General features: G+C 38.3%; 1 protein-coding gene across 6 annotated transcripts in view; it reads left to right on the top strand.

The window, feature by feature from the left end:
- SENP7 (SUMO specific peptidase 7) overlaps positions 1-27,459 on the top strand; it is a 49,489-nt gene that overhangs the window by 10,560 nt on the left and 11,470 nt on the right. For 4 of the 6 annotated variants that reach the window (XM_074856092.1, XM_074856075.1, XM_074856082.1 and 1 more), the window contains 13 exons: positions 3,432-3,629; positions 5,287-5,484; positions 9,397-9,512; positions 10,870-11,039; positions 12,594-12,954; positions 13,533-13,690; positions 14,680-14,826; positions 16,291-16,324; positions 17,158-17,331; positions 20,259-20,521; positions 22,273-22,406; positions 23,586-23,702; positions 25,202-25,321. In XM_074856092.1, the coding sequence (XP_074712193.1) occupies positions 3,432-3,629; positions 5,287-5,484; positions 9,397-9,512; positions 10,870-11,039; positions 12,594-12,954; positions 13,533-13,690; positions 14,680-14,826; positions 16,291-16,324; positions 17,158-17,331; positions 20,259-20,521; positions 22,273-22,406; positions 23,586-23,702; positions 25,202-25,321 (2,190 nt within the window). The remainder of the gene's footprint in view (positions 1-3,431; positions 3,630-5,286; positions 5,485-9,396; positions 9,513-10,869; positions 11,040-12,593; positions 12,955-13,532; positions 13,691-14,679; positions 14,827-16,290; positions 16,325-17,157; positions 17,332-20,258; positions 20,522-22,272; positions 22,407-23,585; positions 23,703-25,201; positions 25,322-27,459) is intronic. The other 2 variants (XM_074856102.1, XM_074856111.1) reach the window with 2 other exon arrangements.

Raw genomic sequence — 27,459 nt, 5'->3', positions numbered from 1 at the left:
ACTGTAGGTAATGAAATCCAGTTTCACTGGAAATTCTGCTTCTGACTACCTCCTGCTGAGGGCTTTCTCTGTCATGATGGTATTGTTAAAGACCAGGTTAGAGTCTTTTCTGTTATCTTTACAAGTCCTGATCATACAATTAAAATAAAGACTCTGTGACCATGTATGTTCCCACTGGACTAACTACCTTGCAAGTTCAGGCTAAATTTAGTAAAATTTCATTATGATATCTTATGTTTGACAAATAGAAACAAAAAAAAATCTGGCATTTCTACAAGGTGGAACAATGAAAAGTGAAAGAATTTAGATCTGAGAAACAGGCTGTTAGGCTTGGTGTGATTCTGGTCAGGAGAACTGAAGTGCTCCATAGAGAACACATTTATGTTGTCTCATGGTGCTCTACAGTAACAATTAAAAACTTTTTTATTTTTTTTTTAAGGAGAAACAATTTCTGATTCACATCTTCATATTTCTAAGGCCCACTTCTGCAACTGTTTTGTATTTGGAGGAAAATTGCCCCTTGGATACTTCAAGGTTTGATTTGTAATTTCAAGTCCTGTTAGAGGAAGAGGGGAAGTATATGGCACAGTCTTCCATTGCTTTATCTCTTCTGACACCTCAAAAGATGAAATGTCTTTCCACTACAGTTCTTTAGTAACTGGACCTCTAAAGTAGTTTGGGCCTTCCTTATCTTTAAGGAGGACCTTGAAGCACGAGAATAAATGTCTAGTTTCATAATATGAATTTGCATGAATTACTTGGTAACCTTTACCTTGAAATTGTCTTTAACTGCTTTAGTAGTTGTAAATTTTAACAGTCTTAATAGGTTCTTATGTAGCTGAATTTTGAATTTTTGTCACATTTCTTAAATGTATGTATTCTTTATTTCCTTAGATATTGCTTATATATTCCTTGTTTGTAATATGCCTTACAGTTGGACAAACAATAAAAGATGTATAAGTCTGGTCACTGTAAGCTCTTCTGACATATTAAACTATGGTTAATATATCAACTCTGAATATTTGAGAAGCCCAGAAAAAAGCTAGACCTTCTGACTTAGTGGGGACTTCTGTAGAAAATAAGTCTCTTCTTCCTATGCTAAATTGAGAACACTTTGCAGGCTTGGTATATGCTGACTATGCTGCTACAGTTGGGCTCCACCATGTAAGACACTTGTGTTACTAAACTGTCCCGCATGACCTGTATTTACTTTCTAAGCTTTTCAGTTGTTAAAGCATATCTTTAAATGAAACTCCAATTCCTTGGAGTGTAGAACAAACCTTTTTTAGGTCTATAGTATTTGAAGCACATGCTCAGACTCTAAGAAACAACGGTTCTTTGCATTAGTAGTCATAGAGTATATACAGGTCTAGGTAAAAGAACAAATATATACCTGCCTTCTCCTGACCCTGCGTAAAATATCCTGGAGCATTTCTGTGGTTTAGGTCAGTCTTCTGAGGCTGCCTTTGTATATACGATTTCTCATTGCCTTCACAGAGTCAATCTCTCACTTTAGAAACCCTGGGCTGGTTTTCCAATGGCTAATTAAGACCAATCCCTTACATAACACACTTTCTCCTCTGTCCAGATTCTTGGCACCAGAGTGCCTTAATTTGGGGGGTTGTAATCCCTCAGCATTTTTTTTTTTTGAGGCAAAACTTTAGCTCCTTACCTCTTAGAAGTTTCCCAAAGAAAAACTAAGAGAAGGCCAGAGAGTGGAGGAAGCTGCCTTCACTTGAGTTTAAGTTACTTAACTTTGAATGGGAACCATTCAGGTTTATGGTCCATTGTCTAGATAGTGGCCTACAAGGTGTGGTGTGTGCAAGACAAGCCACTGGGGTGCAGGAAGGAAATATTTTTTTGTACAATTAATAAGTAAGTGTTTTTTAATCTTTATTGCATCCTTTTAAAAATTTCTATTTCTGTGTTTTATAATATACATGATATTAGTACCTCTATAGAAATTGTAATAAACATGTTGAAGGTTAATAAACACGTGCTCAGAATACTTTTACTGATAGGGGTGCAAGAAGTTTGGAGACCGCTGGTCTAGGAAATGCATAGCAGAGCTCTAAGAGAAAGCAGGTCACTGCGTACACCTTACAACATTCAGTGATGCAGAGGTCTCAAAGTTGGCCAGCATTTGGGGCTTATATGCAGGTACTCCAGGCGGTGCATAGGAACCTTACTGTCTTTTCAAGTTCAACATGTTTCACTAGCATGGCAGTTCCAGATCTCTCTTTTTTTTTTTTTTTTTTTTTTTTAGGTTCAATACCCATTTTTCAGTTTTCATGCCACACCTATATATTTGTTTACCATTAGGTACCATGTAACCATGCTGTTGAGCTGAGTGCAGCATGTCAGTGGGACAGCTGTAGTTTCCTAAAAGCTGCTTGCACAGTTGTCAACCCCCTGAGGAATAGCAGCCATTTGGTTAAGAAATGTCACTGTCGCATGCATTTGACAGCTATGTAAGTAGTAAAAGGTTTTCTGTAGCTATAAAAGAAGGATTCTTGCTCTACAATGTGCACAATTTAGTTTGTTGTGCAAGACGTGCAATAGAGAAAGGAATTCTTGCCTCAGTGATCTTTTAAAGCCAACAACTGAGCCTGAACTTCAGTGTTGTCTTAGGACCAGCCTTTGGAAAACAAGTCCAATTCTGATCTGTTTGAAAATAAGGTCAATCCTGATAAATCATTCTGTGATATATAATGCTTATTGGTTTATAAGGAAACTGTCCAAATTACTGGCTGTGCTGCAGAATTAATTCTTTATGTGAAGATTTCAGTACCAATCTGGCAGAATCAGCAAAATAGAGATGCGTATTTGAAGAACTTGGATAGGGAGTTTTTACTAATTTTGTAATTCATAATGGTATGTAATTGATTCAGTGAAATTGAATAGCAATCAGTTGGAGCTTCAAAACTGGGAGACTGTACTAGCTTTTTGATTACTTTTTTTTTTTCGTCAGCAAGCTCATAATCTGTGATATAGGAACGAATAATATTAATCGTTCTAAAATAAGATGCCACAATGAGTGCTTGTTTTCATATCCTCCAAAGGCTTAAGTGTACACTTTCAGAATATTTTGTAAGGCCACAGTGACACCACTTCCAACATTTTGTCATAAAAAGATGCACCAAAATTTCCATGCTTCTGCACTGAAGGTTTATCTCTTCAGAATCACAGATGGATGTGTTAGTCATTGATGCCAGAAGCAGCTTTGAAAGTCTGTTCTGATCACAAGATGAGTTTGTGATTCTTCTCCAAAGAAATCTGCTTTGTAAATTGTCAGGGAAGTGAACTTAATTCTGCTGAAGATAGACGGTATGGTGCAGAGACAGTAAACTCATAGAAAAGCTTTGTTGAATTCATGTGACTTAAGAAGTTCTCAGCACCCTATTATTAATTTATTATTATATGTATGGCAGGCAACCCAAAGTTATCTTGACGAATGTCCTGAGGACGAAAATAGGAAGAAAATATACACAGGCGCAACTTAAAACTGGTGCTAATTTTTCTGATGCTGGCAAGCTGCAGTCAGATCAACCACTCTCATCATCTGCTGCCAGCCTAAAGATATGGCAGATTTTAAACCCTACTCTCCAAAGCCTTTTTCTGTCTAAAAGGTATGTTGTCTTTGCCTTATATCACTAAACAAAATAATTTTCCTTGCAGTTGTTTTTTCATGAGAAACTATTCTTTGTTGTACCATAGCTGTCTTGTTCATGAACTGTATTCTCATGTTGTCTGACTTGACTGAATTCCCTTGTACCTGGTTCCTTTTGGTAATTGTTGACAGAGATGGTGCCAAGCACACTGTAGTGGGTTTTCTGATCAGATGGATTCTAGATGATCCTGTACTGACAAGACCAGTTAATTCTGATTCAGCTATTGGACTCCCAAAATGTGGGGTTTTTATTCTTGTGAAGAATATTGTGAAGTTCTTGTGAAGAACTTCCATTTAACTGCTCTCTTTTCTCAGAGAAGGTATTACTATGTATTTTCACTATTGCTGTTTCAGACTACTCATGAAAATAGGAGAACTGGCCTAAAGGGTCAGAAGAAAAGCATATCAAGTCCAGTATCTTCCCTGCTGCTTCTCCCCCACCCCAGCAGTGGTCAACTGCAGATACTCAGGGAAAAGTATGGCTAGAGTGAATGCTTTTTCCACTGATTTTTTTTTTTTTTTTTTTTTTTTTTTCCTGATGGCAAACAGTTTAGGGACTTCCTTTATTGGAGGTTACATCCAGACTGCAGTCTTCTCTGTTAGACTTTTCCACGCAATCATATCCTCATTGCTTATCACCTGTGTGCCTCTGCATCTTCTTGTCTGTAAGGTAGTCACCTGATTAAAAGCAAATTTACATTTCCGTGCAAGAGGAGATCTGAGTGCTCCCGAGACATCACGCAGTCTGTGCTGGAGTGTGCTTTGTGGATGAATACAGACAACGGGAGAATTATTTGGTTGATACAGAAAAGATAATGTTGTTCATAACAGATTCAAAAAAGTCCATGACATTACATCCTAATCCAAAATAAATTGCAATGGAAGTGGTAGAATTTAAATCCCAGTTGGAGAAACTAAGTGGGTAAATCAAGGGTTATACAACAAGCTGGCTGCAGTGGCATTGTATGAAATAATTTGTGCTGCTCTTACACATGTGTGCTCAAGTGGGCAGTTGCATCTTCCTATTTCTGGTTAGCTTATTTTTGATGTTTGTCTCTTCAAACGCTTGCAGGTGTTTTTCTGAGCCTTGCTATTGCTATTCTGCAGAATGCCACCTGGAAGTCGAGGAGGGGGGGGGAACAAAATGTAATGCTACCTTTTTATGCTATTTTGCTACCTGTTGACTAAGCACTTGAGAAAATTCAGTCTATTTTACTGGAGGTTTCTTGTTCACAGGAAAATCAAGATTGTTTGCTCTGTAGTTCTGAGAAATGTGTACAGATACTGCATGAAAACTGCTTAGAAATAAACGTTTACCAGTTTTTAAGCAATATTTAGGTGTTGCATTAGAGGCAATGCAGTGTGAATCTTATTTAGCTAAGGTGAAATTATATGGTTAACATTTCTTACCTTGGTCTCTTGTTGCTTTTTCATGTTTTTCTGCTTACCTGGGATTTTAAGTTCCTTAGTGGATTTTGATTTGTCTCTAAGGAACTGAAAGTAATGATGTTTGATGATCAGCAAGCCTCTAAGATACACCAATTTAACAAGAAGTTTCTTTCTCTAGATTTCAGTGCAGTATTTATGATTTACTGTTATATATATATATATGGCAGGCAACCCAAAGTTATCTTGACGAATGTCCTGAGGACGAAAATTGGAAGAAAATACATAGACAGCCACGTAATAATTGATGCAAATTTATCTGATGCTGACAAATTACAGTCGGGTCAACTACTCTCATCATCTGTTGCCAGCCTACAGACATGTCAAATATTAAGTTCTCCTCATGAAAGTTCTTTTCTGTCTGAAAGGTATGTTACTCACTGCTGATTTTGCCAGTCTTCCTGAAATGACATAGATTCACAATAGAAAAGAATTTCCCTGAAACAATTTTTGTTATACTCTTGTCTTGAAGCAGGAGGTTGGTTTCCTGAGTGCAGACTAACATGCCGCTCCAGTGAGCTGTTTTAACATTGCATTTATTTTGATTTGTTGTACATGATCCTAATAGGCTACTTTTCTTTCATAGAAGGAGTTTGAATTTGCAATAGATCAGTGTTTTGATTTGTGAAGATGGCCAAGTAATTCAAACACATTTATGTTGGTTTTGTGTCCAGAACCAAAATCTTGCTTTCCTGTTGCTGTAAATGTGTTCTAGCATGATTTCAAGTAATTTATTTTGCAAAATTTCACCAAATTCCTCTCTGTGATAATTCATTTCTTTTCACATTAATCCACTAGTGGTCTTAATCCCAACAGAGTGCCATTGTTTAAGGGCTGTGTGTGTGTCCTCTCATTGCTTAACATCTATTTTTCTTCTTTTCTTCCTACATTTAGGTTGACTGAACATCACAGTAATGCTTGACATATAAAACTAGCAGAAATAAGATATTAGAATTATGTAACTTTGGTTTTGGTCTAAGATGGCAGTTTAATTCAGAGTAAGCTGTTTTCTCTTGTCTTTTATGGCTGCCTCTTTGCTCAACAGTAAAGTATCCACAAGAACAAATAGCAGGAAACTTGGGGGAAGAAAATAGAAAGAGGAAGGAAGAGAAGAATGATTTGTGAGGGCAGGAATAATCAACAATTCCCAGGTTAAAGAAATCTTTAAAATTTTTGATAAAGTAAGGCAAATTCTTTATTCTGATCCATGAACATCTTAAAAAACCTAAACTAGTAAGAATTCCTTTCTCTTTTTCTGTTGGGATCCCCATTGCTGCTTAAATTAATCTGACAAAGCTGCAATTTAAATGAAGGACTTAGTTTATTAGACTGTCTCATTTCAGAATTATTATATTCATTGCTAATAGTTTTCCATAAGCTTAGGCTGACTGAAGTGTGGGGAGTTTGTTTTGATTGTTGGGGTTTTTTTGTTTTACTACAAAATCTTTTAAGATTTGTAATTTTTAGTATCTGATTTTTCCACTTGGTGCTGTTTTTGATGATGGGAGGTAGTGGGTTCATAGAGAGGAAAACATGAACTCTCATATATAACTCTAAATCTGAGGAAAAATCTTGCTTAATTTTTCAAGCTCATGTCTGGAGGACAGCTGTTGACTTTTGTTAAGCACAAGAATGGTTTGAACTAGTCAGGTTTTTTGGTAGGTGATGCATTCAACTTGCTTTAGATTTGGAGTGGTTTGTTGTTTGAGGGATTAATATTCTGTTTCTGTGATCTATTTTTCTAATGTATTAAGTAAAAGGCTTGTTATTGTCAGGAACCAACATTAGGAGGATTTTCTACCTCTCCCCAGTGACTAGCATGTTAATGCAAGTTGTAATAGATATCACATGGGAAATGGAGAATTTAGGAGTTATTTCAACAAAGACGTGGTTTGATCCTGGTCACCTCTCTGTAACTAAGGTCTATGCATAAGATACAGTTGGCACTGATTCTTTTGGGGTCTCCTCTTTCAGAAGAGAGTAAAAGCTCCCCCATTTGGAATGGTTGTGTGTATGTATGCACATGGCCATAGAGACTCTTGTGTCGTCAGAGTAGCTAAAATGGATGCTGTTTTACTAAAATTGTGCCAGTTTTGTAGTATGGAAATTTCAGATTGAGTCAGAGAATTGTGCGTGATCAGAACAGAGTGGTAATAAGTTAACCTTTCTCTATCAGCTAGAACTTGCTGTGAGTTCCCTGTTACCTTTCTTGCTTTTGGTATTACAGCATTGGTGGATTTTGCATTGTTTGTGCACTGCAAACCTGTGTGAAATGCATTTGTGTAAGTCACCACTGACCTATCTATAACTAACAAATTTGAGGTAGGTTTTAAATGTAAAGGAACTTAGGGTTTTAAAGGAACTTAGGGTTTTAAAGTGTTTTTCTCTCACGGCTGTTGAGAGCACTTTGGTATATACTGCCCTACCTTCTTAGGTTATGCATGTATCTGTTAAGAGGTACATTTTAAACTGAGTTAACAGCAGAGATTGGAAGTAAAAATAAAATGTCCAGAATTTGTATAGAGTTAATGTGTTTAGGGAAGCCTATTAGCTGAAACGTTCCTATTGAAATGTTTACTATTGTTGAAATGCCTGAATTGTGATGTTGGTGTAAAACGAATGCTAGAAAACAATGGTTTTGTATTGTCTTTTAAGGCAGTCAAATCTATATAGCTCTTAGTCATACAAATATTTGAGTTGCGAGAGAGTTGTGGGTTCCAAAATCAAGTTTTCTGTAGTGAGAACTAGAGCTGTAGTTCCAGAACTAGAGCTGCCTGTTGCGTGGAAGACTCTGTCTTGTTCAATATACAGATGAGTAATAGCACTTACCAAGCACTTTTTCTGTATATGGTCCAATTCGTGATTTTTTATGAATGGCAAGATAATCAGTAATTTCTTCACGGTGCTTATATACTGTTCATCACTGTAGTATCAGAGCAGTCCAGAAATCTTCATTTGTCTTTACAGTATTTCCAAAGAGCAACAATAATCTACAGATATGGCACTGAAGAACTGGCATCTGTTCAGGAAGTGTCCAACAGTTTTGACTGTCTAGTTAAGATGTCAAGAATGTCCCATGATTGGTGATGTTCTTTATGAGTCTAGGCTCAGCTGTCGGGGCTTTCAGTCATTGTGATGATCGCTTTACTCTTTGCAAATTGGAGACTGCAACATTCTGAGTTAGGCACGTTATAAAACAATGAACACAAAATCCCTTTGCATTAAGTGAGGTGACAAAAGGAGAAATTGAACAGATTTTCCAGAGCAGCATTAAATTGCTTTATCTATGAAATCTTCTTTACTTTCTTTATTTTCCAACTCTCACAGAAAGTGAAGCAGAGGTCACGAAGGTTAGTTTATTTTATTTGGTAACCCTGAGGAGAAGTCTTGCATACTGAATGTAATTAAGTTAATGTGAGAAAATACCACATTTAGGATAACTAAATGTTATCCTAATGCATACACTAGAAACCAAAATACAGTTATGTAGACTTTTGTCAGCTGTAAGTAGCCTCCAGAGAAATTCAGAATATGTTTATGGGATCAGACCTCAAATGTGAGGATGTCATACTGTTCAGTCTTTCAGTACCTCTTGAATACATTCTCTTATTTATAAAAAAAGCTGATAAACCCCAAACAAACAAAACATATGATTACTTTCTTGCATGTCCTTCTTTTTAGAATGAAACTGCAAGCTCAACTGAATAACTGTAGGTTGCCTAGTTTCTCATACTGTAATCCTTTTATGTTTCTTCCTCATTCATGTCCTGTCTCCCCCATCTCCTTCAAAGTTACTGTTTCAGGCCCTTTTGAGCAGGGATTTCTATTTCAAGTCCTTTCTTGTTGCAGGAACTTACTCAGTGGATGCTATTAGCAGTTCTAAATCTAAATTAAAAATATACTACACTGCCTCATTCCCACCGCATTCATGACAAAGGCAAGGATATACTTAACTGACTGTTGTTCTCCTTTTTTTTTGTTTTCTCATGTGTTCTTGTTGCAGTCATGCTTTACAGCAAAATAATATTTCAGTGTCTGATGTCAAGCATGTCAGATTTTCATACTTTGCACCTTTTAGAAACATCTGTTTCATTATTATTGTTAGAATATCTGTGTATCTCCACAATGGGAACTGAATTAGTTTGTATTTCATTTGCCAAGCCCCCCACGCTTACAAGAGAGGCAGAAGTTTGTGGTCTAACCAACTCTTGTTTCTGTTGGGATTTTTGTTAAATATTCTTTCAAAATTAAAAATAAGTCATAGTTAATACTCTTTACAGGTCCGAGCATTGCCTGAGAAAAACAGATGATGATGTGTATAAATTGACCAAAGCTTCTAAAGAACCAGAAAAAAATAATGTCTTCACTTTTAGAAGACGAGAGCTGCAGAAGAAAGGTTTGTAGTGAGCAATAATCTGGCATTTCACAGAATCACAGAATCATCTAGGTTGGAAAAGACCTTGAAGATCATCCAGTCCAACCATTAACCTCACACTGACAGTTCTCAACTCCACCAGATCTCTCAGTGCTATGTCGACCCTACTCTTAAACACCTCCAGGGATGGCGACTCCACCACCTGCCTGGGCAGCCCATTCCAACACCTAACAACCCGTTCTGTAAAGAAATGCTTCCTAATATCTAGTCTAAACCTTCTCTGGCACAACTTGAGGCCATTCCCTCTTGTCCTATTGCTTATTACTTGGTTAAAGAGACTCATCCCCAGCTCTCTGCAACCTCCTTTCAGGTAGCTGTAGAGGGCGATGAGGTCTCCCCTCAGCCTCCTCTTCTCCAGACTAAACCCCCGCAGTTCCCTCAGCCGCTCCTAGTACAACATGTGCTCCAGACCCTTCACCAGCTTCGTTGCCCTTCTCTGGACACGCTCGAGTAATTCAATGTCCTTTTTGTAGAGAGGGGCCCAAAACTGAACACAGTCATCGAGGTGTGGCCTCACCAGTGCCGAGTACGGGGGTCAGATCACCTGCCCTGTCCCTGCTGGCCATGCTGTTAGTGATTTAAATATGAATTTTGGAGAGTGTTGGGAGATTTTCTTTTTTTACTCTAGTATTATGAGGAGAGCACAGAAATAAAATAGGCATTGCATGCAGTGCATATGTTTCCTCAAAATGCAGTTTTTTACAGATATGGTAAAATATATCAAATAGCTGTTTTTAAATAGGAATAAAGCTATGGTGAATCAGATCTGTGGAAGAAAAAGGAAACTGAGGGAAGCCTCACTGCACCATTACAATATGATTTTATAGAAGTCTTTTATACTCAACAATGTAATACATTAAGCATGTTCAAATGGTTTGTGAACTCTGCAAAAATGTTTATGCTATATGACTATATTTGTATTTATTGCTGAAAAACTATGAGCTCTATACTGACTCTCCAGGACAAATATACTATATTTTTAATACTGGTTAATAATATCTGCAGATTAGAACAGGAAATGGAGAATATTGCATCCAGCAGAAGATAAAAGAAAGGCTGTGAAGTATGGATTTCTAATTCTTACTTGGAAGGGAACTGTGAATTTGGTTATGCCCTTATCTTAACTAATCGTGCAATAATAATCTTTCCCTAATTATTTTAGGGAATATATTTTGGCAGCCACACACGATTAAAAGAGGAAAGAATTATCGTGGAAGGTATCTGCTTCCATGCATTTTTATTTAAGATGTAACAGATATGAAGAAATACAAAGGTTTTTAAGGATAACCCATTAAATCACTACTTTTTTCTGACACAGAAAACAAGAACTATGATGAACTGGGAAAGAGGAGCAGAAACATGAACAGCACCACTCTCAGTCAGAAGGAATCCAGCTCTTTTGATTCTGAGAAAAGGAAAAGAAGATCTAGTGGCCATATTTCTGATTATTGTAGTGCACCCATTCCAGAAAAATCATTTCTACTCTCTGTAAGTTGCACTTAATTTTAATGTATGTGTTTGTGTACACACATGCACACACACTTAAGTAGCAGCAGTAGCAACATCCAAAATGAAAGAATTATACTAATAAGTAGGGTATCTAGGGATCCTGTTGTACTTGTTGAGGGAAAGTAGTTCAGTGGTGCATAAAGAACAGTGAGGTATATGTACTTCTGTTGGCGATATCAGAATATAAAGGTTGTGAGAGGTGAATGACAGTGTTTCCCGCAGGCAGGAGCATGGAGTAAAACGATTTTGGAAATAAGGCATCTAGCTACTGAAGTGAGGCTTCTTTCACAGATGATACAGAACTAATTAGGGACTTCGATACAAAATTTGCAAAGTATACCTCGGGTTATTGAAAACTTGCAGATGTCCTTTCTGCCTTCTCAGTCTAGCATACCCTTCCCTAAAGTTTTATTCTAGTCTGTCATTGAGATTTGGAAAAAAAAAAAAAAGACTGATGGAATCAGTCAGTACAAACTGTGATTTATATTCAAGCATTTGAATACAATAAAGGCATCTCTGTAACCTTCTGATTAAAACCCCACAAAAGCAGATAGTTGCTGAGTCCTGTTCACCCAGTTGACCAAGCCACACATTTGCAAAGTAATGAACATCACTGGTGCTTGGTCTTTCAGTGTCAGACAGTGAGAGTGCTGCTAAAAAATCAGAAGTAGTTTCTTGTTCGGTTTTGTCCTGGTTTCAGCTGGGATAGAGCTAATTGGTTGATTTTTGTTTTTTCCCTTCCTTCTTAGTAGCTAAAATAATGCTGTGTTATGGATTCAGTATGGGATTTGATATGAGAAGAATGTTAATAATACACTGATGTTTTTAGTTATTGCTAAGAAATCAAGGACTTTTCAACTTCCCATATCCTGCAAGTGTGCAGGTACACAAGAAGCTGGAGGGGGAGCACAGCTAAAGCAACAGACCCAAACTGGCCAATGGAATATTCCATATCATACAGTGTCATGCTCAGTATATGATAAGGGTGGATTGGGAAGCTCCACTTAGATTTTCGGGATGGTGGTTTCAGGATTCTCTCTTCCTGGGGATCACTAGCTGGGAACAGGCTGGGCATCGGTCAGCAGGGTGTGAACAATCACATTGTGCGTTATCCATTTGTATTGTCTATTATTACTATTATTTTAATTTTATTTTATTTCAATTACTAAATTGTTTTTATCTCAACCTACAAGTCTCCTAACCCTTGCCCCTCCAACTCTTTCCCCCATCCCCGGGAGCGGGGGAGGGTGAGGGAGTGGCTGCGTGGTGTTTGGCTGCGGCTGGGTTGAAACCACGGCAAGTTTGAATGGGGGTCATAGTAGACTTCTAAAAGGTTGTCCCTCAGGCCTTTATGTAATAACCTTTGGAATATGAGGAGGGAGAAATTACCCTCACTTGAGCTCTACATGCAGCTGCATTAAGCTGTAATTATTTTGTCTAGCACAGAGGTAGGTCTCAGTGATCACTGATCTGAACCATCATAGAAACGTCAAGAAATAAACATATAACCTGTCACTGTTTCCTGTTTTATAGAAAGAGCGAAGATTGAGTTCAACTCAGTCTCCTTGCCACAGAACACCCTGTGAGGATGAACAGGGTCACAGATCTAATACAACTCTGGTGCTGGATTGTATTCCCCAGCCATTAGAGAGAGACCATAAAGACGTTTCCACCTGCAACCACTTAAGTCCTGCTCACAGCTGCACAGAGGAACCTGGCTCAGAGTCTCCTCCCAGAAATTTGTCAGAGAAACAGCTTTCTGCCACCAGTGAGGATGTGATTTCAGCACAAGTTAGTACCATCAGGAAATTAAAGATGGACAAATCGCAGTACCTGAGCAAGCTGCGTAACAGAATCTGCAGGGGTGATCGACAACTTGCTTCAGTTGACCCAAGTATGTACTGATCTGTGCTGCTGACAGTTACTATTAGTATGTTTAGGTACTAGAACTCATGTGTGACTAACTGGTTGAAACATATGGAACAAAAGATTGAAGACAGAGATCGTGTTGTTTGTAACGCATTGTGCAGGTTAGAGAACAGTGCTTAGTGCCAGTGTCCTCTGCTGGAGTATAGAGGGTCTTGCACTTGAGAAACAAGATAGACATCAGGATTTTCAAATTCCAATCCTTATTTTTTCAGCTGATTTTGTGGCTCTGGGAAATCAACTTTGTACTTTTAATGATGCTTAAACTGAGAAAAAAATACTCTCTCTTCTCTGAAGCAGCTATGTTGTGTCCTGTTTCTTTTAATAGTCAGATAATTTTGAGGATCTTGAGTAAAAAGTGTTAATAAAGATACAAAGCAGTGCTTGTTGCATACACTTTCACGCATGTAGACCTTGACTGGTTTGGGCAATGTACTTTGATATTGCATACTGCAAGAGAGAATTCTTTGCTCGTCTGAGATCCACAATAAAATATTGTCAAGTCTGCGTCCTGTAGTATATGTATACTTCTTTTTTCCTCTTTAGTTGTCCTTTCCAGTGATGATGAGGATGGACCTTCTGAATCAAAACGCACAGAGCTGCTGCAGGATAATGTCACTGACAATAAAGAAACAGACCAACGGCCTGACTTCTGTTTCTCAGCAAAGCTATTGGAAGGCAACATGGAAAGTCACACAGAGCAGGTAGTCCAGTTTTTGGCCTATGTATTGTTATGCCAACTATTTAATTTATTTCTGCAATGTTTATTTTTTTCTTGTATATTAGGACAAAAGTGAAATGCTTACAGCAGGTACAATTAGTTCCAGCAACAAGGAGTAGCTGCAGTAATTTATTTCACAGATATAATTCTGGACAGCCTTCAGAGAAGATCTTTGGCTCTGAAGCTTCAGTATTTTTGCAACATACAGTGTATTTCACATTTTGAAAACAAGCATTTGGAAATGTTTAATATTATGAAACAGAAAGGATCAAGTAGTAACCTGAGCTAGAGGTAGACATGATGAAGATAGGTCTGTGAAAAATCTTTTTTCACACTGTTTTATATTCATCATAGTTCAAGCCAGTAGTTTCTTCGTGTTGTCCAGTCCTCTGTTGTAATTCAGTGCATAGAGAAGTTCAAGGGTCTTTGTTGACAGCAGACAGAGATAGGGTAAAGTTCCCTTTCCTGTGTGGCTAGTGGTAGAATTTGAATCTAAAACTAGCCATAAAGATTGTTGCCCCGTTTTGGACTTGATTAGCTTTGTGCTGCTTGCTTTGACCTGGATTTGGGTTCCCTCTGTAATCCTGAAACAAGTCAGAAGGGCCATTGCTGCCTCTTCTTACAGGTGCATCATTTTGATCCTAAGGATTGAATTGGATCCTGTGCCTTTGATATCAAGAGGTGTATTTTTTGTTGCTCTGTTGTTTGATTTTTCACTTGGCTCTAGATTAGTAAAGAGCAGAGGTTATTTCTTGGCAGTGGGAGCTTTAGAGGTGGAGCAAGATACTGTTAGGCCCTTAAGGACATTGTCAGTAATGGTTGTAATAACATTTACAGCTTTTTAATATGGAATTTTTATATGGGAGTTGACTTTGGGAGTAAATTCTTACAAACATGAAGAGAAAACTCCTAAGGTTACAGCAGGGACTTATCTCATTTAAAGCCCTGTAGTAAATATACTGTTTTTTCCAGTTTTTAACAGAGTCATTTGAAGATAAATGTCCTATCAGTTTACCTTCTGGAAGCACACCTAGAAAACAGATGACCCCAGGATTGGATGTTGAATTTGATAATCTGTACATTGGGAAATTTAAATGGTTATCAACAGGTCCTGCTAGGGTAAGTTGTTCTATTATGATGATATTTTGAGAATATATAAAATTAAAATTCTGGTTGAGAAAAGCTAGTGGTACTTAGTGTGGAAGCACTGAGTTTTGATTATTGTTGCATCTGATTGCTTTGGCTAAACGATGGAGTGTATAGTCCATTACCTTGTATGTTTGGATTGCTGTCAGTAGAGAAGCTAACTGGGATTTTCTGTGGCCCCAGTTTTCAGAGGTAAAGGTTCTGTATAAATGCTGTACTGGAACAGAAATCATACTGAGGAAGCTTTTCATGAAATCTAATGGAAAATAATGGCCATGTTAATGTCACTTGAAATAAACACCAGTTACTTTTCTCAGAAATAGTACAGATATTAGAATAAAGTAATCCATAGTGATCAGAGTTCAGATATATATTATGCACTAATCTTGCCTTTTAAACAGAAAATTTCTTGTTTTGTAGCTTTAAAGAGCATAAAAGCAATACTAAAAGCATTAGTGCATAGGCAACATCCTACTCACAGGGTGTAGAAATGTAAGTGGAGGTGTACTTCAAGTGGAGTACCAGCTGCAGGAGTTTCAACAGGTCTTTGACCAGACTCATTCTATTGCAATTGGAAAAGAAATGTTTGAACATGTATATCTCTTTTTGCTTACAGTGAGACATTTTGAAATCTTGGATTGTAATAATTTCAGCTTTTTACAAAACACCATTTTTTGTGCTTCAGTTCTCATGCAGTGATGAAAACATTTCATGAAAATTTCCTAACTTTGAAATAATTTGAGGGATGAGTTGAAATATTTTTAGAATCAGTGCTTTTAGGTGGAAAGTGAAAATTTTCCTTGGAAAAAAACAACTTTGTGCTTATTGTGGTAATGTAAGAGAAACCTCTTCTCTCAGTGTATGTGACAACCTTCTGTCAAAGTGACAATAAAACATTCTTTATTTAGCAAAGTCTTTTTAACATAGCAGCAGTGTAAGTGGAAGTTTAAAGGCCTTTAATTCAAAGGTTAATGTAAATAGCAAAGTAACACCCCACTGTTGGACCGTTTATATAGTGTGCTTAATTCATATAGTGCAGCTGACAGTCTTTATCATGGGGTGCTTAAGCCCCTTTTGTCCCAAGTGTTCATAATTTTTTTTTTTCTTCACATCTTTCTTCTTATTTCTCAGTGCTTAGCACTTCTGGGACTCACTTTGCTGTCATTTAGATTCTGCAATATGTATTTAGGAGTGTTGTTTTAGGTAAAATAGGCAATATTAAGTCTCAAACTAGGCCTATTGGACTTGGTAGTGTTAGGTTAACAGTTAGACTTGATCATCTTAAGGGTCTTTTCAAAGCAAAATGATTCTATAATACTATTTTCAGTTTATTTGTCTATAAGCAAAAGAAAATGTGCAGATAATTAAAAATTCTTACTTTGTTTTAATCAATTGCTAAACCCCAAACTAATTTATACATTTTTAATCTTATTTCAGTTTACAACCAAGTATATTACGATCCCATTTCAGGGTAAGAGAATTTTCTTCCTTTAGCCTTCTCTCAACTATATCTTTAAAATATTGCATTAAAATAATCAGTATATATTTATATTATGAATAATTTTTAATCTTACTTTCAGAAAGACATTAAATAATTTTTAAAATTTCCATTTTTCAATAAATAGAAGTATCAGTGTCTATAGTGTAAGCATTAAAAACTTAGCAGCTTCTTAACTTTTAAGGTGAACTTGCAGTTTTAATGGCCTTGCCTCCTGCATTCCTGAATATATTAAGTTTTGAACTACAGTGAATATGACTACACATGTTTTTGAGGTGAAACATTAATCTTTTCAGATAAGGGTTTAGGCCCTTAGGTTTATTAAACAAAAATGTATGAATTGACTAAAGCTAAGAGGAATGTAAATGTAGATGTGCATTCCGTCCATTTTCCGAAGGTGATGTGTGGTTTCTGTATCTTATAGGAGAAGGTTTGTGAGTAGGTCTGAATTGGATTGAATGAAAGCTAGTAGGAGTTCATGATTTGCGATTTTTTTTTTTTTTCTACATTTGTAGGTACTGACTGTGCTTATTCTGAGCAAAAATATAATTTCTTTCATGAAGAATCCTGCATTTAGATGTTTAACTTTTGGTGTTGCAATTTGTTAACTTTGTTTTACATAGTTTGATGTAACTGATTTAGGTATTAAATTCTCAACACATTTTATGTAATGCCAGGAATAAAACCTAGAAGTACTGTTTTAATACACTCTGATCATACTTACATTTTAGCGTGCAATTACTGTGATGTGTGACTTTATCCTTGGCTGTGAAAGTTATGGTTATTTTAACTTCTCTCTTCTACAGTGGCTCTTAATAAGAATATTAAGCTGACAGTGGATACTCTGGATCTGAGAAGGTTTGGCTTGTGGAGAGGTTATGGTGGCAGTTCTTCAACAATGATCATTTTCCTTTGGTTGTCTGTAGATTATGTGGAAAAGATTGAAACCCAATTAGGAAAGTTAGTTACCGGCAAGCCATGTGAGTAATCTCTTTCCTTTGAATGCAATGAAAAGGTCTAATATATGGCATGTCAGTAAAGCAGTTATTTTACAGTTGTGCTTCTGGAATACTGAGGAAAGTCTATAGCTTTTTAAAGAGTTGGTCAGTTTTGCTTTTCTAAAATGCCTCACTATATATGTATACTTGTATTTGGAAGAAAAAGGTAACAATGATTTAAACCCGCTGCTATTTAATAAAACGATCTTGTAACACAGTTCAGTTGTAATCTGTGTGAGGAGGCCTTCTGAAACTAGGCTCGTGTATAAAGTATCTCTCCCTTTAAAACAAATTGGATGTTTTAAGTGTCCTTACTCTTGAGTAATGTATATGCTAGACGAATGGCTTGGCAGATGAAGGTTGATGTGAGCTTTGACAAGACTGCATTGGTCCATTGTGTTATTATTGGAGATGGTTTCCAAATCACAGAATCACAGAATTGTCTAGGTTGGAAAAGACCTTGAAGATCATCCAGTCCAGCCATCAACCCAACATTAACAGTTCCCAACTACACCAGATCCCTCAGCGCTAAATCGACCCTACTCTTAAACACCTCCAGGGATGGGGACTCCACCACCTCCCTGGGCAGCCCATTCCAACGCCTAACAACCGTTCTGTAAAGAAATGCTTCCTAATATCTAGTCTAAACCTTCCCTGGTGCAACTTGAGGCCATTCCCTCTTGTCCTATCACTTATTACTTGGTTAAAGAGACTCATCCCCAGCTCTCTGCAACCTCCTTTCAGGGAGTTGTAGATGGCGATGAGGTCTCCCCTCAGCCTCCTCTTCTCCAGACTAAACTCCCGCAGTTCCCTCAGCTGCTCCTCGTACGACATGTGCTCCAGACCCTGCACCAGCTTCGTTGCCCTTCTCTGGACACGCTCGAGTAATTCAATGTCCTTTTTGTAGTGAGGGGCCATTTAGTTTGGCCAAATGGGCTATTTAGTTTGTAGGGTATTATGGACTGACTCTTTCTGGTGTGAAGCTTTGTAAAACTGAGTCTAACTTTTGCCTAAGTCTTCAAAGTGGCACTATCATAACAAGGTTTCTACATTGGTAAAATCATTGCAAAATGATGATGTCAGAGTTGCCTATGTGAAATTTAACAGTATGTTTACCCTGTACAATCACCACCTGTATGAAGAAAAATTTAAGTAATGTTAACTTTACATAAGGAGCACAAGTAGTTTGAAGTGAGATACTGAGTAAAATTTTAGCAGTGACTTACCTTTACTTGACATAAGTTTATCAGTTACTGATAGCTTCTATAGACACAGCTCCCAGTGAAATGAGTGGAATCTGAGTATGAAGCTGTGAGGCATTCTTTAATCTTAGTTTTATTTACCTTGATTACATTCTTGTTGTAGGAGGAACCTTCATAAGTTGTTATTAAATTTCTATGCTTGAATGTTTTATGCCTTTTAAATATCTAGTAATGTAAATATTTTGAAATGTATGTAGAGACTTGTTGAAACAAATCAGTGATGGTTTTACAGATTGTGGAAGTGGTTGCTATGATTTTGCTCTACCTTCTTAGTGTGTTAATATTAGAGAAAAATATATTGTGCCAGGCCTGACAGCCTGAGAGGGGTGAGGCTGCTGCAGCTCCATGTCCCCAGGTCCAACCAGTAGCAAGGCTGAAGATGTAGTCCCAATAGGTAGAGCACACAGAGCACTCACATACACCACATATATGCGTAGTTTGCCCCACAGATAACACAGACACACAGCACTCACACAAACACAGATGGCACCAACAGCCTCATCCTGCTCCCCTCTCTGGCTGAGCAGGATGGAGACCTACTAGTGAGAAAATACATATATATATATATACACACACACATATGTACAAGGTGAATGCCTCTGTCAGCTGGGCTCAGATGCTCAGTCTGCCTAGGTGCTGACCCTGGATCCCAGTCTCCCCAGTTGCTGGCACCTGGACATACAAGTCACTGAGGCCAGTGCCGGTTGGTGGTACAGACTGTCATGTGCACGCAGGCACACAGCTGGCCAGGACTCTCCTGGTCCCAGTAGCTGACCCTGCTGTGCTCTCATCCTTAGAGATATACAGGCAGTCTCACAGCCAGAGCTGTCCCGTAGGGACCTGCTCACTCTCCTGGCTCCCAGGGCACTTCACCCATTCACCTAGTTTGGCTTGCTCTTCACTAGCAATCATGCTCGCTTGCACACACGCACTTGCTCCAGTTGCTGTGCTCATACCCCCATACACACACATCAAATAGAGAGTCCTTCATCCAGGAGAGACTTAGAATGGGATTTAGTAAGATGGCAGGACAGAGTGTGCTGATGAATGCACAGGGCACAGCCAGACAAGTGTATTAACCAGCAAAGTATTTAGATATGACTGGTCCTTTTTATGCCCTTAGCCCTCTATTTTCCCACATCTGTTCCCCCGCAAATCACGTAAATGCCTCCCTTTGCCTGCCTTTGGTTCTTCCCTTAAACACCCCATAATAAGTCCTGTGCAATCTCAAAATGTCCTTCCCCTGCATCCCATCATGTGTGCCACACACCTCAGCAGCACTACCTCCTCAGTCCAAAAGGTGCTCTGGCACTGACTCGTCTTGATGGGTTTCAGGTCTGGACCCTGGGGCTGAGGCTCTCCTGGGACAGCCCTGGGAAGGGCCCGGGGTGGGAGGTGGGGTGGGGGGGGGGGGTGTCCCTTCCTCCCAGCCCTTAATTAGGGTTCCTGCCTGCCATTGTGCCCCTGTGCTCCTCTGGGCTTGTGGAGGTGGGTCTTTGGTGGCCTGGTGGCCTCTAATGAACGTGGCAGGATGTTATTTGGTCTCTTCCTCCTGCCATTGTCTCTCTATGCTCTGTTGTGGGTGTGCAGAAAAGTTTTTATCACATAACCTAATAGTTAATGCTATCCTTTCTCTCCTTTTTCTAGCCAAATCTAGTGAATTTGTCTTTCTTGAACTATCCCAACCACTCACAGAATGGAAAGAAGACAGACTGACTGCATTGATTACTGGTGTGAGCAAGAAGAACAGAGCACCAGATCTCTCTGAGGTTTTGTCTTTGAAGCAAGCATTACCCTTGTTGAAGGACCTTTCTCCTGAAGAGAGCTCTTTCATGAGTTACAGTAAGGATCTACTAAAGCAACGTATGCCAAAAGAGGGTACCTTAGAAGCCCATGAGCCTGCAGTTCAGGTTAGTGTGTAGCTATTACTTGATTCATCACCACCTGTTAGCATTCACACATTCTAGTAAATTTTAGATCAGCCTTCTTTCTTAATCCATAGCTCAAAAAACCCAGTCATGTTTGTTATTTCTCTCCCACAGTGGGGCAAGATTTGCAGTAAACTAGATTGTGTCCATGGAGGGATAGTGTATAGACCTCATCAGTAAGTGGCAAATACTGAAACTTTAGCTTGATTCATGGTTGTGTATGCCTAGAACCACAGGGATTTCCTGCCCTTGTGTTGTCTTCAGGGCAGCAAGTTGGCAGTAATCAAGTAATGAGTGATGGATCCATTTTTCAGTTGAACTGGAAGTGAAGATGTCTCATCCCACACAGTGGGTTACGAGGGGGGTGAATCTTTGGAATTCCCCAGAGCCTGCGTGCGGGTGAAAGAGCTGGTCTCTGCTTGGCAGAGCCGCAGGGCGGGCCGAGTCACCACAATGACTCAGAGGAACAATTGTGCTGGTGACTTTATTAACTGACCGCTTTAGTAAGTGAATGGAGGCAATTTGGCAGCAATCAGCTGGTAATCATCAGGAGAACTAATAAAGGCACTTTGGTGATGAGACTATTTTCCTAATAACCCGTCAATGAACAACCAATCCCAATTTAACTCCTACAAAACTTATACACATGAATAAGTAAGAGAGAGAGAGAGAGCAGAAAGAGGAAAGAGAAAAGAGAGGAGGAGGGGATAGGAAAAAGGAGAATCACCGCCCTTGGATCCCATGTTGTTGCAGAGTAGCCAGCATGGTCCATAGGCGGTGGGTTGACAAAGACACACGTGGGGTGTTGCCTTTATAGAATCTTTCTTGCGCATATGCAGTAGGTTGTTCCAGAAGGATCTTATTTTCTCTGGCTTGTACCTGAGCAGTTAGGAAAGTTCTGTCTCTGGGCATCGGAGAGAAATGGCCCACCACCCCACCTCTGCAGAACTTGCTCTGCTTCTCCCCCACAGGGCATCCCACTCGAGTTGTTTGAGACATTCTCTTCACAGTTTCTTGTTCATGAACAGTTTGTGACAGAAGGGGTGCAGCAGAGGAGTAGCTCTGTACCTTGCTTGTTCCCCACCATTCTTGTGGGGGCTCCACAGCTTGAAATGGTAAATGATTCCTAAGGCTGCTGGGGAGATGGGGCTGTGCAAGTTAATGTGTTAATACACCTCCCTCTGAGGAGTAAATGTCTCAACGCAACTCCACATCATTGTCACTTCAGAAATTACATATGTTTGTTCCCATCAGTGGAAAGCACAGAGACAACAGATCAATCTGGTTGTGAAACTGGAAATGTAAAAACTGAGCCAGGCAGTTCAAATCCGTATCGTTTTTAGGCAAATTAAGATCTAGATTTTCAAACCTTCCAAGCATACACAGCTCCTAGTAAGACAGTCTGATACTTGTCTCCATCCTTTCAGGTCCCATTTCTTCTCCAAAACCAATTCTGTGTCAGTTGGCTGAATAATGCTTAAACAGTTTTAGAGAGAGGTTATAAGCAGATGAAGACCTGTCATCATTTTAAAAGGGACATAACTTTTTATTGTCTGAGCAGTGGCATGTTTGCCTAAATACTGATGTTTATACTTAGGCTCTCCAGCCAGATTCCTCTTCAGTGATGCAGGATACTCCTGTGGGCCTCAGGCTTGGCTTTTGTGTGTTCTGTTTTACATATTAAGCTATATGATGCTTTTTACTATTATTATTGTTTGGATTTTTTTTGATAGGAATCGAGACCAAAAGTGGCCAGGCCCAGTTATGCCCTTGCAAATAAGCAGAGTAGTGGTTTCTATTCTATCTCTCTGTCCTCTGCACTGAATGAAGAATGGAAAGAAGTAAGAGAAGCTGGAGCAGTTAAGAAGTAAGTATATTTCATATAAATAAGAACGTGAAAATAAAACAAACTGAATAAACAAATTGCTGGAATAAAAGCTGTGGCTTAACTATGATTCTCTAGTTGATTTGAAAGGGTTGTGTGAAAGATGCTCTAGAAATCTAAAATAATATCACCAAGTATGAATGTAGTTATTCCTGTTTCCATCCTAATAGTTAACAGACAAAATGGACGTGTTACAGGATGACAGAAAAATCTCACAGAAATTAGAGAATACTTGAACTGTGACTACAAGCTCGTATCATGGATGCATGAATGGGAGGGTAGGGACCTCATGGCTTCTGTGAGTGACCGTCTAAGTCTGTATCACAGCAAAACTATTGCTAACTTGAGCTGAGCCTTTCTTTTAAAATCGAAACTGTTTTCTTTCACTGTTCTGTCACACTCTAGTTTGTCATACAATGTACTAGTTAATACAGGAGCTTGGTTAACAAAAGACATTAGAAAATATGAACACGCAAATATGTAATGCAGCACGATACTAGGAGAGTGCTGACATGTCTCAGTTCTGTCTGCACTAGCCTGTTAGTCCTCATACTTCTAGTATGGCAAAGATTAGCAAAATAAATTGCTCTTAAGAACTCTTGCCTTTTGCTGTCACTGTTTTTATTGACAGTATAGCAGTTGGTTCCAGTTAAGTAATGTGGTTGTTAATCTAGAGCTTTTTAAATACTAGTGTTAGAGGTAACTTGGGCAGTTTAAAACCATTTAGAGTACCTATGCTGCATGGTGTGTAAACTCAGCTTCCTGCTTGGAAATGTGGAAGTCCTTATGGGAGTTTCAATGACTAGAAAATCACTGTTCATTCATACCATTTGAGAATATGTCCCCTAGTGTTTCTTCCCATTTTATATAGCCATTTGTCAAATTCTTTTATCACAAATAGAAAGCCAAGATGAAGGTAAAAAATAATTTCCTTTTCAAAAGTTTTTCTCAAAATTTCAGTGTGCATTGGGGTACATATTTCTTTCATAACACTTATCTATTGGAGGAAGAAATGGTAAAGGACTTTTGAGGTAGTCAACAGTTTTGAGAACTACCACTTTTAACAGGATTTCTAGAAAATCTTCTACATGTGGAACAGCCATACTAAGAAGAATGTCAAGTAACACACAGTTTGTCACTGTTATGATTTGTGTTTTCCAGCTTAATTGTTTATCCACCCCCACCTGCAAAAGGAGGACTGGGAGTCACAAGAGAAGACCTAGAGTGCTTAGAATATGGAGAGTTTCTCAATGATGTCATCATTGATTTCTATCTTAAGTAAGTAATCACAGCCTTAATTGTACCCTTCTTTCTGGGACCTGATCTGGACTTGAATGTTACTGTAAATGTCGGTCACTAAATATGATACAACAATTTCAGAAGTAACAGTATGATGAATTTGTAAGTTGGACTCTTTTTACAGCTCTTGTATTTTCTCAGCAGTTTCATTTGTTTCAATTTCATTCTTGTCCCTCTAAAGGGCTGTGATATAATCCAGACAGAATAGCTGTGGGAGAAAAGCCTCTTGGCAACCTCACAGAACAGTGCTGAGCAGTTTTAAGCAGGCATTTGAACAAAGTAGAGGATCTGTACTAGTAGTTTATTTACTAAGTTTGCATGAAGTGGAGCATCCTCTGCTATTCTGTGCAAATTCAGGAATTCTTCTGATGCACAGCTCCTGCAGAAAGGAACACAGCTAATACTTCTTGAGGAAGTTGTGCTTGGCTTACCTGCTTCATGTCACCCTGCTAAAGTTGCTTGTGAAAGCAAGTTTTCCAGAACTGGCATTGTGGGCCTCCATTCCCTAAAGATGAGGTTTATTTTCCCTGTGCTGACTTAAACCTAAGCAGAATTCTGGCTCTTTTGAAGGTTGTCTGCAAGAATACCTAGGAAGCCAGTTAAAACTTCTTGTCTAGAGGAGTGGGAAAGGAAATGTGTACCAGAGTGTTTTGATGTGGTTTTACAGCAAAGCCCCCTGTATTTTGCTCTAAGCTAGATATATAGCATGCTACATGGTCCTCTCAATAGCTGTAGCTTCATGTTGCCAGGAAAGGAGGATTTGAATAAAGGAATTTAATGCAATCATTGCAGAAACCCCACCGCTTTTTAAATTTGTTAGACTTCCCACATTCTCAGTTTTCATTGTGTTGCAAGCTGTATCATTTATGACTGTGTGCCCAAGTCATCGGGTGAAGCTGGAGGCACCTTGTGTAGTATTCCTGCAATTATGAGAGCTTTGGCCTTCTAGGAAGAAAGAATAAACACTCAATCTGATGTTTATAGTAAAATGATCAACAGTAAAATCATACAGAATGAGCACTTGTAGAATATTTGTCTTAACTTTCACATGCATAACCTGTAGAAGTAAAGTGGACAATTTATAGTACAAAGTTGTTCTATGCTTTTTGTATACACAGGAGTATAACACTGCATAGGTTTGTACTTGGTTACGTTTCGAAGCCTGTCTTAATTGAAGGGCTAGAAACTTAACTCTAAAAATAAAATCAGAAGCATTAATACTGGAGCACAAATCTGAGATAAAAAAATAACTGCTTTCTTAGTAGTTGCTTGGCTGTTACATACTCTGATGATGTCCACCCATGTGCATACTGAAAATAGAGTAGAGAGAAAAGTTTGGCGTAATTAGCGGCTGTGAAGGCAACTGATACTAAGCATAGCCTGAGTACGATAAGTCATTAGAATAATTGTCCTTTTTTATCAGTAATGGTACTTTTTTCTAGAAAAGAAATTTAATTTCCTTATTTTTTCCTTGGTAGATACCTGTTGTTGGAGAAGGCACCGAAACATCTTGCTGACCGTACACACATTTTTAGCAGTTTCTTCTATAAGTGCCTGACCAGGACAGAAAAAAACTCTGAGGGGGATCTCAAAGTTTCGTAAGTTCATTTTAGATGCGATTATGACCAGAAATAATGGTGCCACATGGAAGTTCTGCATCATCTCCTAATTAGCACATAAAATAGTAATCAATATTCTCCAAAGGTTTAGTGGTTAAATGTTGTAAATAACAATTTAAGCATACTGCTTTTTTTCACTAAAATCTACATGTGGTTCATACTGAATATGAATGAAAATGTTATCACCTTTCCTCAACTTTATCTGAACCTTCAGACAATTATTTATGTACTTTGAACTTTTTAATATAAACTCAAGGTTTTGCAAGGCATGCATCATTTTAAGAAATTACATTCTAAAAATATTTTTCAATTTACCACATTTTTATTTTACATAGTGGTAATAAATTATTGTCCACATTTTTAGTAAGAAAATTTTCTTACCAAGTTTACACATTTGTTTTTTAATACATGAGCACACTGGAATTGGAGAGTTTCACAAAGAGGTATCATTAACAGCTCTAGAACCCTGTATAACTTTGTGTTCCCAGCTAAGACTGTATAAAGGGTAGGACCATCCCTAGCACACTTTCTATTCCTTCTCAACACTGATGTTTGAGAGTGGAGCTTGCCTTGCCATTTCACTTTACAGTGATGATCTGCCAGCAACTTTTATTCTGTTTTTATCATTCAGCTTATTGAAGTTTTTTTCTGTTTCTCTCTGAAGTGATTTTTCTGCTGTTATCCATGAAGTCCCCAGGTTTTTCATTCTGCTGGCAAACAAGGCCACCTGCACAAAGAGGTGTGCCATCTTGTTTGTGTTACAGTCACTGCTGGGTAAAAGCTATGTTAAAGGGAAAAAAACATCAACTTCTGTAATATTCTCAAAGATGTCTCAAAAATTCAAGGAGCTGTGCTTGAGAGAATGTTTTCCATCATTTTACTGTCTTCTGACCCTGAATGTTCTGAGGTGGAGGCAACATTATCCATGTTAAGAATGCTGTTGTGTCTTGATCTGATTCCTTTTTACAAGGCTGGACTGTCCATAACCTTCTTGAGGAACTGGAATGGCACTCTTAATTCCTCATATTTCAAGGACTGTAGCTGCTCTGGATCAGGAGATAGCTTTCGAAAGTCTAGTGTTGTGTTTGGGCTTAGATACTTACCTGGTGATTACAGGTAGTTTGGGGTTTATTTGTTTGTTTCTGTGGGTTTTTTTGGATAAATGGATAGTGGAAAATTGGGCTCCGTACTCTTGTAACTGAAGTTAATATCAATTGATATAGCTACTTACCTTAAAGACCCTTTGCTTCCCTTTCTTCCCACTGCTTAGGCAGTAGACTGATAAAGCTCCTTCTATAGGTGCTTTCCCAGGTTGCAAACACGCCTTCCCTTTTTGAAGTTCCCAGTGCTTTTAGAGTCATGTAGCAGAGGAAGTTTGCAGTCATCACTTAATGTTGGTCCATGCAGAGTTCCACAGTAGCCTGTTTTTCCATTCCTCGCTCCTTTTCTCCCGTTCCTCCTACACTGATGTTATGTTTCTTGACCACAGATCAGGATGGAATCAGAATGGTAATAGGGATGTCTCCTGAGTAGAGTTAATTTTGCTTTCAGATCATATTGGAACAAAGTTCTGTGAACCATTGGTTTCTATTTCAAATTGTGCAAACTAAGAAAGTTGAAAATCTAAATTTAGATTTCTTAATTTTTTCTTATTCTTGTAGTATTCTGTCCTCATGTTTTGTCTGTAGGACTGGAAATGAAATTCGCTCCAGCATTTAAAGCTCAGGACTGGAGGGAATCTGTCTCAGTTCTGGCTTTGCTACAGTTGTGTTGCATGACCCTGTGCAAGGCATTTAGCTTTTTCCTTCAAAAGATAAAGTTGTTCAGACAGGTCTTCAAAAGTGGTATTGTGAAGTTTAATTCATGGATGTTTGTAAATTGCTATAGATCTGTTTTTACACTGGCTGGTGTTTAGGTGATATTTTTGCATTTAGTATAGTAAATAATAATTACTGGATAAAAAACTGCAAGAAATCCTTTCAAATGTGTGCATGATTTTTTTCCAGAAGAGTTTAGGATGGCTCAGAAATGGTTCGTTAGTCACTTGGGCATAATGATGTCCTGATTTATTTTTTCTCTGTGGGGAAATTTCAAGAGTGAATGAAAAACCCATTGAG

This window comes from Strix uralensis, chromosome 2 (genome assembly GCF_047716275.1).
Source record: "Strix uralensis isolate ZFMK-TIS-50842 chromosome 2, bStrUra1, whole genome shotgun sequence".
Classification (NCBI taxonomy): domain Eukaryota; kingdom Metazoa; phylum Chordata; class Aves; order Strigiformes; family Strigidae; genus Strix; species Strix uralensis.
Note: the sequence above shows the minus strand (reverse complement) of the source record. Positions and strands in the feature narration are given on the sequence as shown.